The sequence below is a fragment of the Babylonia areolata genome, chromosome 21, assembly GCF_041734735.1.
Source record: "Babylonia areolata isolate BAREFJ2019XMU chromosome 21, ASM4173473v1, whole genome shotgun sequence".
In the NCBI taxonomy this organism is placed as follows: Eukaryota; Metazoa; Mollusca; class Gastropoda; order Neogastropoda; family Buccinidae; genus Babylonia; species Babylonia areolata.
The window spans coordinates 1,482,431-1,497,430 of NC_134896.1; the positions used below are offsets into that span (position 1 = coordinate 1,482,431).

At 43.6% G+C, this 15,000-nt stretch overlaps 1 protein-coding gene across 5 annotated transcripts in view; it reads right to left on the reverse strand.

Moving 5' to 3' along the window:
• Positions 1-15,000, reverse strand: part of LOC143295982 (proton-coupled folate transporter-like) — a 38,812-nt gene that overhangs the window by 18,921 nt on the left and 4,891 nt on the right. Inside the window, exons 1-2 of one of the 5 annotated variants that reach the window (XM_076607697.1) lie at positions 1,768-2,165; positions 446-564 (exon numbers count right to left, since the gene is read on the reverse strand). The exons of 3 other annotated variants lie outside the window; for them this stretch is intronic. In XM_076607697.1, coding sequence (XP_076463812.1) covers positions 446-458 — 13 coding nt within the window. In that variant the 5' untranslated portion in view covers positions 459-564; positions 1,768-2,165. Of the gene's footprint in view, positions 1-445; positions 565-1,767; positions 2,166-15,000 lie in introns of those variants that run through there. One more of the 5 variants, XM_076607698.1, reaches the window with a different exon arrangement.

Genomic DNA, 15,000 nt, shown 5'->3' on the forward strand with positions numbered 1-15,000 from the left:
GCAAGGCAAGGCAGGGCAAGGCAAGGCAAGGAAGGCAAGGCAAGGCAAGGCAGGGCAAGGCAAGGTAGGCAAGGCAGGGCAAGGCAAGGTAGGCAAGGCAGGGCAAGGCAAGGTAGGCAAGGCAGGGCAAGGCAAGGCAAGGCAAGGCAGGGCAAGGCAAGGTAGGCAAGGCAGGGCAAGGCAAGGAAGGCAAGGCAGGGCAAGGCAAGGCAAGGCAGGGCAAGGCAAGGCAGGGCAAGGCAAGGAAGGCAAGGAAGGCAAGGCAAGGCAGGGCAAGGCAAGGCAAGGCAGGGCAAGGCAAGGCAGGGCAAGGCAAGGAAGGCAAGGAAGGCAAGGCAAGGCAGGGCAAGGCAAGGCAGGGCAAGGGAAGGCAAGGCAAGGCAAGGCAAGGCAAGAAGTTGATGTGGTGTGTCCCCTGGGGGCACTGAAATATATTGAAACGTACCAGTGTCGTACATCGTCCCCCGAGGAAATAGTCAATGTCCTTTAAAGCGTCTCCCAGATGTCCTTTAAAGCGTCTCCCAGATGTCCTTTAAAGTGTCTCCCAGATGTCCTCCAATGCTGCTGTTTTGGCCCCCCACCAACATTATTCGGAAAGAAGTCCCAAGGCTCCCCCTCCACCTCCCCCCCCCCCAAACACACACACACACACACTACACACACCCCATACCCATATACCCATCGCATAAATCCATAGACGCTACATGCCATCTCCTCGGCAAATGTCTGACCAGCAGTATAACCCCCAACACACACATAACCCTCATATACCAATGCAGTTTGAATATTGACAGTGATCAGCAGTATAACCCCCAACACACACATAACCCTCATATACCAATGCAGTTTGAATATTGACAGTGACCAGCAGTATAACCCCCAACACACACATAACCCTCATATACCAATGCAGTTTGAATATTGACAGTGACCAGCAGTATAACTCCCAACACACACATAACCCTCATATACCAATGCAGTTTGAATATTGACAGTGACCAGCAGTATAACCCCCAACACACACATAACTCTCATATACCAATGCAGTTTGAATATTGACAGTGATCAGCAATAGCTGGATATCTGTCTCAAAAACCTGCCAAGATATCATAACAAGTTTTTATATTGGTATGCACTTGTATGTATCCTAATTTCTACTGTATCCGTGATTGTGTATGATTTTTGATTTATGTTCGTACCTTGTTATGTACTACCCCCCCCCCCCCCCCCCCCCCCCCCCCCCCCCCCCTCCCCAATATTCCTTGTGACCCTGGTACACTTGGTAATAACGACATATTCTTCTATTCTACATGTGCAAATGTGCTAGTGCCTGAACCCCTTCGTGTGTATACGCACACAGAAGTTTAATGCGCTCGTTAAAGATCCTGAAATCCATGTCAGCGTTCGGTGGGTAAAACAAACAAAAAGCACACAACAGCATGCAGACCCCTGAAAACAGAGTATGGCTGCCTATATGGCGGATTGAATAAACAAAACGGTCATACACGTAAGATATTACATGTGTGTGTGTATGTGTGTGTGTGTGTGTGTGTGTGTGTGTATCGTGATTCACACAAAAGCACGAACGCACGCGCTCACGCACACATCCACACACGCGCACGCGCACACCTAAACACACACACACACACACACACACACACACACACACACACACACACACACACACACACACACGTCACAGCTCAGTCATGTTACATAACATATAAAACAAACCACAAGGCACAAGCATGCGCGGTTTTCACTCACCTCTCTACCACAACCTGACTTCGCGCGTTGGGTCACGCTGCTGCTCAGAGACAGGCATCTGCTTGGTAGGTGAAGCGTAGCCTATATGGATTAGTCCGAACGCAGTGACGCCTTCTAGTAGAGACGCTGAACTGAAGTGAACTGTGTTGTTATCTATCACTCGATGAGGTATTGACAACAGCTAGCCTGCAGTCTGACTAACAGCAAGGTGGCAAGTTTCACTCAGACAGCCACGCGCTCTTTCTGAAAATTATTCAACCGTGAAATAAAACAACGCATTCCATCACCATGAAAAAACGACAACATAACTGTTGCTTGCGGGCTCGGAATTATTGTAATATACGTTACGGATTGGCTCTACGTGGAGTATTGGATAATGTGGGCACTGAATCGTTTTTCCATACAATTATTCCCCTCGGGCCAGCGGATATGTGAAGCAGCTTGTGGGGTAACGGTGACGCCAGCTACACAGTTACATCCTCCACCAGATATGCCCCCCCTGGGCAAAGAGAGAGAGAGAGAGAGGTGGGGGTAGTGGTGTTTGTGGTGGTGGTGGTGGGGGAGGGGTCGACGCTTTTTGACGCTTTGATGTTTTACTGCCATTGCCTTACAGTCCGTGTGACAGGGCGGGGGTGTGGGAGGGGGTACAAATACATTGTCAAAAGACATAAGATCAAACAAACAAAGAAACGAACAAAACAAAATAGACATTAATATTCTCAACGCACGCACAATTAATGCAAATACAGAAAACGAGACTGGCATGAAACAGCTGATGAGAGAGAGACAGACAGACAGACAGACAGACAGACAGAGGCAGAGAGAGAAAGAGAGAGAAAAATACACACACAGAGAGACACAGACACAGACACACACACACACACACACACACACACACACACACACAGATGAACGTTGGAACTCCGAACGGGTGGGGGAGGGGGAGGGGGGCAGTGTGGAATTTAAGGGGGGGGGGGAGGTGAAGGTAGGGAGAGGGGACTAGAGGAGAAATTCATCACCATCAAACTGTGATGAACCCACACGGGTAAAAACACCAGGGGTAGGGGCTGGAGGGGTAGGGTTCATTCTGCCGTTGATACACCTGTGTGAACAGACAGCAGTTTCCTTAATTGTTTTCATGTATGTATGTATGTATGTATGCATATATAAATATATATATGACGACGACGTCGACAACCAAGACCATTTTCCTACCCGGATTTAGGTATTCACATAAAGGCACGCGCCCACACACACACACACACACACACACACACACACACAACGCACGTACACACACTCTCAGACGCACGTTACGCGCACACATGCACACACACACAAACACACACACACACACACACGCACACACACACACACACACACACACACACGCACACGCTTATTAAAACACAAGTCCATTGTGTAGACAGATGACTCACCTGTTCCTACCCACAAACCAGATGACTTCAGTTGTGGTCCACTTTGAAGTTACTCACTCTGCTGCTTTTGGGTGTGTGTGTGTGTGTGTGTGTGTGTGTGTGTGTGTGTGTGTGTTTGTGTCTGTGTGTGTGTGTGTGTGTGTGTGTGTGTGTGTATGTGTGTGTGCGTGCGTGTGTGTGTGTGTGTGGGGGGGGGGGATCATTAATTCTTTTTTCATCCATAAGAGAAAGTGATATAAAAAGAAGAAAACTAGAGAGACAGAGAGAAACGGAGACACACACACACACACACACACACACACACACACACACACACACACACACGAGAGAGGGAGAGAGAGAGGGGGGGAGGTAGACAGACAGATAGAGAGAGAGGGAGATAGACACAGAGAGAGAGGGAGAGAGAGAGAGGGGCGGAGATAGACAGACAGACAGAGTGAGAGATGGGGGATAGACAGATAAAGAGACAAAGGAGGGACGTTGTACCAAACATCTATCGTGTATTTGAGAAATCATTGTTAATCAATGCTCAACGTTGACCTCGGTAGGTCAAAACCGAGGCGGGGGAGGAGGGGGGGGGGATTCCGTCTCCAAGTCCACACCGGTTACATAATTTAAACAAAGTGGTCTCATTGTGGTCACACTCTCTTCACTGAGGAAACGAGGGATAGAAAAGGACCCCTCTGGATTGAGTTGCAATCCTACAAATAATCAATAGTCGTAGTAGTCGTAGTAGTGGTGGTGGCAATAGTAGTAGTAGTAGCTGTACTAATACTGCTACTACTAATGATGATAAGGAGAACCAGCAATAATGATGATAGTAATAATGAAACAGTCACTCCAAGCCCTTTTAAAATTTCAGCTGCCTCGTGCGCGCGCGCGCGCGCGTGTGTGTGTGTGTGTGTGTGGCTGTCTGGCTGTCTGTCCGAGCTGTCTGTCTGTCTGTGTCTGTGTGTTTGTGTGTCGGCTTGTGTGTGTGTGTGTGTGTGTGTGTGTGTGTGTGTGTGGTTGTGTGTGTGTGTGATCGTGTTACTTTACAAAGCAGTATACATTTTAGACCCAGAAAAAAAAACACTAGAAAAAAACACCAACAAAAACAGAATGCTTGTAGTAGATGTCGATGTGTCAAATCACGAGAGAGAGAGAGAGAGAGAGGGGGAGAGAGAGAGAGAGAGAGGGAGAGAGAGAGAGAGGGAGAGAGAGAGAGAGAGAGAGAGAGAGGGGAGAGAGCGTGACGTTATTCCATGACGCAGTGTATGTTTGTTGTTGAAGCAGTGGCCTTTTTGTACTCACTCGCAAGCCTGGTTAGGAATGAGCCCACTCAAACAGTACCACGCCCTACACACACACACACACACACACACACACACACCCTTCCCCCGCCACCCCCCCCCCTTCTCTCCCCCCACCCCCTTCCCCCGACCCCTCCCAACGTTGACGTGAAAGTAAAGTGTGGGGTGGGTGTTTGGGAGGTCAGTTTGCAGGACTTTCCATACCTGGAGCGTCAGTTGTGTCAGCGGCTTAATGAAGCAATCAGGATTCTGGGGACTGTTGTTCACCTTTGTGCACTGAGAGGAGGGGGGGTGGGGGGTGGGGGGGGGGTAATTGGTGGGACTGTCAGCTTTAGTTGTACACTGCTCGTTCCTTCTTCATGCAAATCATGTACACAACATTTCTGTACCGCTGCCTAGAATTGACCTATCTGAGTCCAGTCTCTCTTACTCAGGGGGTTGCCTATGGAATGACATGTTAACATGTGTAAAAGTGAACACAGTTCAAAGCATGCCAGTATTTCAAAACGCATGTCGTGCATATCTCATGGAAAATCTACAAACATGCTCCACGCTGTTATGATAACATAAACCACAGTTTCATTGATTAATAACTATCAAAGTGTTTACGCCTCTTTGTCTATCTGTCTCTGCTTCTGTCAGGTCTGCCTGTCTCTTTTCTTCACCCAGTCTGTCTTTCTATTCTTTTTCTTCCTTTCTTCCTTCATTCTTACTTTCCGTCTCCTTCATAAATGTATTATTTGTATATGTCTTTGTACCATTCATACGTGCTGTTGATGTATTGAATTATATGATGTACATGTTAGTCCATCAGCCAGAAGGTTAATCGGTACCACTCATAGTGGCAAGTGTTATCATATATTTTTGGAATCGTCTTTGTTCCTAGATGTCAGAAAATCATGATAATGTTGTGAACGTGGCAGCTTTCTGCCTGTTATCACGTGATTTCTAACCCCACCCTACCGCGTCGAGAACGCACACCGTGATCAAGCCCTGTTCTCCCAGAGCCTATACCATTGAAGATAGAAAAACCATTATTGAACAAAAAAGATGTATAATAGCATGCTAAACAACTTTTGTTCTTATAAGTATATCAAATTATTATTTGTTCGTGAAATGTAGTGGCGTTTTGAGGATTTCATGTCATATTCACACAAAATTCGGCATGTCGTCTTTTGTCAAAGGTAAATCGTTAGATATAGGAAGACACTTTATGAAGCAAAAGGAAGTGCATGGGACTTGTGAACAACTTTTATTCTCATAACACTATCAAAATGTTGATCGTTTTGGAAAAGTAATCACTTTTGTGAGTGTCATCAAGGATTACGCAACACGACAAAATTTTCAGTTTGTGTTCTGCTCTGCCTAAATGGTTGCAAAGAAAAAAGTACTACTAAACAATAAGATGTAGAATAGCACGCAAAACAACTTTTGTTCTTATACATATATCAAAATATTATTTCGTTCATGAAATGTAGTGCCGTTTTGAGGATTTCATGACAAAATTCACACAAAATGCGGCACTTCGTCTTTTGTAAAGGCTACCTAGTAAGATATAGGAAGACATATTTAGAAGCAAAACGAAGCGTAAGGGACGTGTGAACAACTTTTATTCTCATAAAACTATAAAAATGTTAATCGTTTCGGAAAAATCATGTCTTTTGTGAGTTTCATCAAAAATTACACAACACGACAAAATGCCCAGTTTGTCCAAGTCGGTGTAATGCTCTGTCTAAATGGTTGTAGATGTAAATATACAGGTAACTGCTAAACAACCAGATGAAGAATAACACGCTAAAGAAAATTTGAGCAGAAATAGATGAAAGTCAAATTAAAAGATATTGCATTTTGACCATGGGCACACATGCAAACTGGGGGAGGAGCAAAACAGAGACAATACTTGAAGAGCTAAATCTATTAAAGGTAAATCAAACAGCAACCCTTGTTTTTATCATTTGATATGTGAAATTATCACATATTCTTATGATATAGGGATTAATATAAAGAAAGTAAAATCTATATTTTTCCTGTGTTTGTGTCTGTTTCAGACGGCGTCAGAGGGCAGTACCGACCACCAGAAGTACTTCTGATGGATAAGGATCCAGTACCATAATGGCAGAAGCTCCGCCTGAAGGAAGACCCGGATTAAAGTCTTCAGCTGACCAGTGTATCATCCACTAACAGACTTACAAATGTGATATGAAAATGAGTCTGATTTCTCCAAATTCATTCCAATCATGGGCAACTTTGCTTGAAGCGGCTGAAATAAGGAATCATGCACCTGTGCTGGATGCTGCCAAGACGGTAGTTGGTATGGAAGTACCAAAAATAAAATGCCATAGGTACTGCAGAACTGTCTTCACTATGAAACATACTTTGAACAGCCTGAAAAGAAAAGCAGAGGAACCAGTTCAACCACGTGAGGAAGCTTCGCAGACAAAGCGGCAAAGTCGAGGACCATCTTCTACTTCGAGGGTTCTTCCAAAACAATGTATATTTTGTGAAAAGTCTTCGAAGTATTTGAAAAATTACAACACAAGAGAACAGTTCATACAGGCAAAAGAACTTCGTGTGGATAAAACATTACGTGACATTGCTCCTGGGAAGAATCACTCTCTTGTTGATGGAATCTGCTATCTTTTGAAGACACAGTGCTGTGTCGTTCTCTTCAAGCTGTTCATATGATACTCCATGTCCTAGCCTGTTCAACGTTCTGATCAGCTACACGTTTCAAGTAAGACTTTTCAGACCATATTACAAAAGGATGTGTTTTGGAGTCTTCTGTTGCCCATTACAGCAAACACAATGTCTTGGTTAAACGAGTCGATGAGGATTCGATTCCTGGTTGATGTGTTCTCGTTGTTTGGATCACCAGTAATGAGTGCCAGACGGAAGCGTTTCAGATCAGCGGGTCCAGTTTCAGGTCCAACAGATTCCATTGTGTCCAAATCTGAGGGGTTGATGGGCCATGGTGACTTGTTCTGCGAATTTTTCACTGCTAGTCGAAGATGCAGAGATGCCTTATCCAACACTTTGTCAATCGATGAGCTGTCTGATTTCCACAAGGCCAGCTGTATTTTGAGTGCCTGATACATTCGGCCAAGTTCGTGGGGACTGAGAGTGACTGGCATCACTAAAATCTTTCCATTTTCATCTGGAAACATAAACAGCTCCTCACTAAATCTAATCTCAAGCTTTCTACGGATGTGTCTAGTTGTGGAATCTTTGACGTCTTTGATACCATTCACTGACATGAACATCTTCAACTTCTCAGTAAGAGACACTAGAGGAATGACGTCTGGCTGTGCCATTAGTTCTTCTTTGATGTGCTTGAAAAGCAAGGCATACGATGCATCTTCTGCGTTCTGATACGTCCTTTCTTTGTCATCTGGCATTTCCTCATCAGCCTCTTTCTGAGTTGGCAATCTGTCTTTACATGTTTCTTTAGTGTATAATCTGTAGCATGTCCGACGGTATTGTGCCTCAGCTCTGTTTGTCACTGCAGTTATTTTGGTGTCACATTTCACATTTTTTTCACAGCAATGTCACGTAGTGTTTTATCCACACGAAGTTCTTTTGCCTGTATTAACTGTTCTCTTGTGCTGGATTTTTTCAAATACTTCGAAGACTTTTCACAAAATATACATTGTTTTGGAAGAACCCTTGAAGTAGAAGATGGTCCTCGATTTTGCCGCTTTGTCTGCGAAGCTTCCTCACGTGGTTGAACTGGTTCCTCTGCTTTTCTTTTCAGGCTGTTCAAAGTATGTTTCATAGTGAAGACAGTTCTGCAGTACCTATGGCATTTTATTTTTGGTACTTCCATACCAACTACCGTCTTGGCAGCATCCAGCACAGGTACATGATTCCTTATTTTAGCCGCTTCAAGCAAAGTTTCCCATGACTGGAATGTATTTGGAGAAATCAGAGACTCATTTTCATCCCATTTGTAAGTCTGTTGGTGGATGATACACTGGTCAGCTGAAGACTTTAATCCGGGTCTTCCTTCAGGCGGAGCTTCTGCCATTATGGTACTGGATCCTTATCAATCAGAAATACTTCTGGTGGTCAGTACTGCCCTCTGACACCGTCTGAAACAGACACAAACACAGGAAAAATATAGACTTTACTTTCTTTATGTTAATCCCTATATCATAAGAATATGTGATAATTTCACATATCAAATGATAAAAACAAAGGTTGCTGTTTGATTTACTTTTAACAGATTTAGTTCTTCAAGTATTGTCTCTAAACCTGCATGTTTTGCCCCTCCCCCAGTTTGCATGTGTGCCCATGGTCAAAATGCAATATCTTTTATTTTGACTTTCGTCTATTTCTGCTCAAATTTTCTTTAGCGTGTTATTCTTCATCTGGTTGTTTAGCAGTTACCTGTATATTTACATCTACAACCATTTAGGCAGAGCATTACACCGACTTGGACAAACTGAGCATTTTGTCGTGTTGCGTAATTTTTGATGAAACTCACAAAAGCCATGATTTTTCCGAAACGATTAACATTTTTATAGTTTTATGAGAATAAAAGTTGTTCACACGTCCCTTACGCTTCGTTTTGTTTCTAAATATGTCTTCCTATATCTTACTAGGTAGCCTTTACAAAAGACGAAGTGCCGCATTTTGTGTGAATTTTGTCATGAAATCCTCAAAATGGCACTACATTTCATGAACGAAATAATATTTTGATATATGTATAAGAACAAAAGTTGTTTTGCGTGCTATTCTACATCTTATTGTTTAGTAGTACTTTTTTCTTTGCAACCATTTAGGCAGAGCAGAACACAAACTGAAAATTTTGTCGTGTTGCGTAATCCTTGATGACAATCACAAAAGTGATTACTTTTCCAAAACGATCAACATTTTGATAGTGTTATGAGAATAAAAGTTGTTCACAAGTCCCATGCACTTCCTTTTGCTTCATAAAGTGTCTTCCTATATCTAACGATTTACCTTTGACAGAAGACGACATGCCGAATTTTGTGTGAATATGACATGAAATCCTCAAAACGCCACTACATTTCACGAACAAATAATAATTTAATATACTTATAAGAACAAAAGTTGTTTAGCATGCTATTATACATCTTTTTTGTTCAATAATGGTTTTTCTATCTTCAATGGTTTAGGCTCTGGGATAACAGGGCTTTATCACGGTGTGCGTTCTCGACGCGGTAGGGTGGGGTTAGCAATCACGTGATAACAGGCAGAAAGCTGCCACGTTCACAACATTATCATGATTTTCTGACATCTAGGGACATCGACGATTCCAAAAATATATGATAACATTTGCCACTATGAGTGGTACCGACACCCTTAATTTGAGGGGCTGGCTGAAGGACTATGTTTACCTTTTTGTTGCTGTTGGAAGGGTGGGTGGGTGGGGAAGCAGGGGAATTTTCTTCTTCTTCTTCTTTTCCTTTTTTTATGTGAAGAATGTGCTTTTGTGCATGCACTTATCTTACTCTCTCCCCCCGCCCCTCCCAGGAGGGCCGGATGTAAAAAAGCAATTGTGCTTATTCCCTTACCCTCCTGAAACAAAATTTCGTTCTTTCGTTCGTTCGGTCCTGTCTGCCACTGTGTTAGAAGCTGTGTGAAGGCCCCCCCCCCCCCCCCCCACCTCCCCTCCCCCCACCCCCCACCCCCTCCCCCATTGCCCTGCACGGCCAGTGGGGCGTGCAGTGATTTCATCCTATTCATTCAGTGTGTCTGGGGCTAGGCATGGGATAGGACAGTGATTTCATCCTATTCATTCAGTGTGTCTGGGGCTAGGCATGGGATAGGACAGTGATTTCATCCTATTCATTCAGTGTGTCTGGGGCTAGGCATGGGATAGGACAGTGATTTCATCCTATTCATTCAGTGTGTCTGGGGCTAGGCATGGGATAGGACAGTGATTTCATCCTATTCATTCAGTGTGTCTGGGGCTAGGCATGGGATAGGACAGTGATTTCATCCTATTCATGCAGTGTGTCTGGGGCTAGGCATGGGATAGGACAGTGATTTCATCCTATTCATTCAGTGTGTCTGGGGCTAGGCATGGGATAGGACAGTGATTTCATCCTATTCATGCAGTGTGTCTGGGGCTAGGCATGGGATAGGACAGTGATTTCATCCTATTCATGCAGTGTGTCTGGGGCTAGGCATGGGATAGGACAGTGATTTCATCCTATTCATTCAGTGTGTCTGGGGCTAGGCATGGGATAGGACAGTGATTTCATCCTATTCATTCAGTGTGTCTGGGGCTAGGCATGGGATAGGACAGTGATTTCATCCTATTCATTCAGTGTGTCTGGGGCTAGGCATGGGATAGGACAGTGATTTCATCCTATTCATGCAGTGTGTCTGGGGCTAGGCATGGGATAGGACAGTGATTTCATCCTATTCATGCAGTGTGTCTGGGGCTAGGCATGGGATAGGACAGTGAGGATAGGGAGGCGGGGCCCAGTCCTCTCCTTCCGCCGCTCCATCTGTGCTGCTGTTTTGCAAAGCTCTGTGCTGCCTGGAGTCTGGAACGATACGTTGCAGGAACCTTTGCAGATTATCGTCGAACGGGTGATGAGAGCGCATGGCTGGATTAGTCTGTGAATCTGTTTATGTTTGTTTTAAGCTCCAATTAGCCTCATCTATATCTACTTGACTCTGTGTGTGTGTGTGTGTGTGTGTGTCTGAACATTTGTTTCATCTTTCTAGTTTTGATCTGAGTGATGTGGGGTGTTTCTTCAGGGAAATGCTTAGCAGGAACTTTTATTATATATATATATATATATATATATATTATGTAATGTCGCAGTAGTTTGCATTATTTGATTGTTGATCTGTGTTCGTGTGTGTATTGTGCCTGTAGGTGCGTGTATGTGTGTGTGTGTCACCGAGTGAGTGCGTGAGTAATGTGTTTGGGTATGCGGCTTGTGTTCGTTGGTGCATGTGTGCTTGTGTTCTTTCAATTTCAATTGTCTACTTTTGTTGTTGTTGTTATCATTTTTTTAATACCTGTTGCATTTCTTGATTTAATCAACTGACATGACCTATTTTAATTGTTCTCTCTCACCTATGTTTCAAATTATATGCATATGTTTGTGTGGGGATGTTTGAGTGAATTTTTTTAGTGCTATTGTAAAGCGCATAGAGCTTCAAGAATATGCGCTATAGCAAGAAGTCTTAATAAATAAATAAAATAAAATAGATATATAAGTTCACTTAACTATTAAAAAAAAAAAACTACATTGGAGAAAACTTTATATAATAATGATAATAATGGTATTGATATAGCGCTGAATCTTGTGCAGAGACAAATCAGAGCGCTTTTGCACCAGTCATTCACACGCATGCATAACTCTAAAACTGTAGAAACTAAAGACAAGGAAGGGCAGGCAAGGGAGGCTATTTTGGGAAGAGGTGGGTTTTAAGGCCAGACTTGAGCTGAGAGTGGAGACTTGACGAAGCGAAAAAGGAAGTTCATTCCAAATGCAAGGTCCAGAGACAGAGAAAGAACGGCGGTCAACAGTCGAGTGTTTGAATCTGGGTATGTGTAAACAGAGTGGATCCGAAGCCGATCGTAGTGAGCAAGATGGAGTGTAGAGGTGAAGGCACCCGCAGAGATAGGAAGGGGCAGATTTGTGAATACATCTATAACATACAGTGCTGATCTTGTACTTTATTCGGTGTGAGACAGGGACCCAGTGGAGATGTTGCAAAAGAGGAGTGATGTGCTCAGATCTTTTCTTTCTGAGGACGAGTCGGGCAGCAGAGTTTTGTATGCGCTGAAGGGACTGAATGGATGAAGCAGGCAAACCAGACAATAGAAAGTTACAGTAGTCAAGGCGAAAGAGAATGAGAGAAACAACAAGTCTAGATGTTGCGTCAGTGGACAGATATTTCCGGACGGAACTAATGCGCCGCAGTTAACAGTAGCAGGACTGACATGTCTGACTGATATTTAAAAAAAATAAAAATACTTAGTGCATTGTCAAGGACAACACCGAGGTTCCTGACTGACCTGGAAAGAGGGATGGATGTACTGCCAAGTTTGATTGTGTCAGTTGTGATGGAAGACAGGTTTTGTTTAGTTCCTATGATCATTGCTTCAGTTTTGTCCGCGTTCAATTGTAACTTATTTAGAGTCATCCAGTTTTGAATGTCCAGGAAGCAGTTGGGCGTTTCTTGCAAGAGCGACAACAATTTTTCAGGGGTGTCACTCTTCTGGAGTTGAGTGTCATCAGCATAAGAATGATGACTGACATTATGGCGGTTGATAATTTCAGCGAGAGAAGCCGTGTACAGTGTGAAGAGCACTGGGCCTAAAACAGATCCCTGTGGGACTCCATGTTCGATTTTAACGGGTTCAGACTGGAAATTATCAACTATGACAGACTGGAATCGATCAGTGAGATAAGATTTGAACCAGTTTAGAACAGTGCCGTTGATACCAAATGTAAAATGAAGACGGGGAAGAAGAATTGAATGGTCTATCGTGTCAAACGCGGCTGACAAGTCGAGAAGAGTAAGAAGGGAAATTTTTCCTGAGTCGGACGCTATCAGTAGATTATTCAGAATGTGGAGGAGAGTGGTTTCAGTACTGTGGTCAGTGCGACAGGCAGACTGAAATGGGTGGATAAGATTGTTGAAACAAAGGTGGTTGTTGAGCTGCTTCAGGACAGCTTTTTCAAGAAGTTTGAACAGGAATGGAAGATTAGAAACTGGTCGATAGATTTTCAAAATGTTTGCGTCAATGTTGGGTTTCTTCAGAAGAGGCTGGACGATTGGAGTTTTGAAAGTGGATGGAAACGTTCCAGTGAGAAGGGATGAGTTGACAATATTGGTGACTGTGGGGAGAAGATGTGAGACACACTGGGAAAAGACAGAGGCTGGTATAGAATCGAGCTCACAGGATTTTATTGTCATTTCTTTCAGGATTTCATGGACTTCTGTTTCAGTCAAAGGATTAAAAGAATGGAGAGGAGTGCCGCTGAATTGAGGATCAGGATGAACAGGCTGGAAAGACATTTGGTCTAAGATGGTACGAATATTTTGGACTTTGTCAAAAAAGAAAGAGGAGAAGACACTGGGGAGTTCAGATAAAGTGTAGGCAGAAGGAAGAGGAGTCTTTTTTGCAGTTCCAAGAAGATTTGACATGATAGAGTAAAGAGATTTGGTGGATGTGGCATCGAGAACTTGAGAAGAAAAGAAGTTTGTCTTCGCTGATGAGATCACATGTTTGACTTTATTTATTTGTTTTCGGAATATTTGATTGATTGTGGACTTGCAGTTTTGTTGATCGCCATCGTCTTTCCAGTTGGCGACGTTTGCGTTTTGCAAGTCGAATGTCTTGTGTGTACCATGGGGCGGAGGGTCTGTCAGGGAGCATGCGGGTAGTGGGGGGTGCATGTTCATCCGGCAGTTGAGAGAGGACAGTGTTGTAATGTGTGGATACGTCGGTAAGGGAAGAAATTTTGGAAAGGCGTTCAGCAGCTTGAGAAGAAAAAGTGTTAATGTTGATGGATTTCAGATTGCGACGAGTAACAGATTTTTTGGTTCTGGTAGGTTTTGAAATATTAAGCAAGAATATAACAGCAGAATGGTCGGAAGAAAGTTTGTCAGTTACAGTCACTGACGCAACCATGGCATCAGACTCACGTGCGATTAGCCAGTCCAACGTATGGCCAGATCTGTGTGTTGGTTCTGTAACGAACTGAGAGAGAGAATGAGTGGACAGAGGTAGACATAGGCGTTTGACATCAGTGGAAGTTTGGTTGTCGAAATGAAAATTGAAATCTCCGAGGATGATGTTTGCCAGAACGAAGGTTGTAGTAATCAAGTAATGTTCGGAACTCATCGTGAAACAGAGAAGACGTCAGGTTATTTTTACGACGAGAAGGAGGACGACAGAGACAACAGAATATGATATTCTGCTCCAGCTGACACAGTTGTTCTCGAGTTATTCTCCAAGATGTCCTGGTTCAGCACTGTGTCTCCCTAGCAGGGTGGGCTGAGGGTGGGGGTGGGGGTGGGGGTGGGGGTCTACTGCTACAACAGACACCCCGAAGTCTATAGAATCTTCTAAGACATTTATTACACATCAGTTGATCCATATAGTTTTATAGACGCCATCCCACAGCCTTTATTCCAACCTGTGTATATTATCTCTGTGATTCCACTGCTGTATTGTCAGTGTTCCTCCTGTCCCTCATTGCCTTGTCCTCATTGTATTTCATTTTACCTTACTTTTGGTTTTAATGTTCAATCGTTGTAGTTTTCTGTACTTTGCTGTGTGTTATCATTTCGCTTTCTTTTCTTTCATTGTATTATTTTGTTTCACTTGACTTCACTTTAATTGTATCTGGCATGTCCTCAAGCTGAGTTTATATGGCGTCACATGATCACATTCCAAGTTCTCTTTGATTCCGTGTCTGAAATGTCCTTACATCTCCATCCCCCACCCCCTTCCCCCCACACTGAATTACCTTGAAATTACCCTGTATGTACTCCCTTAT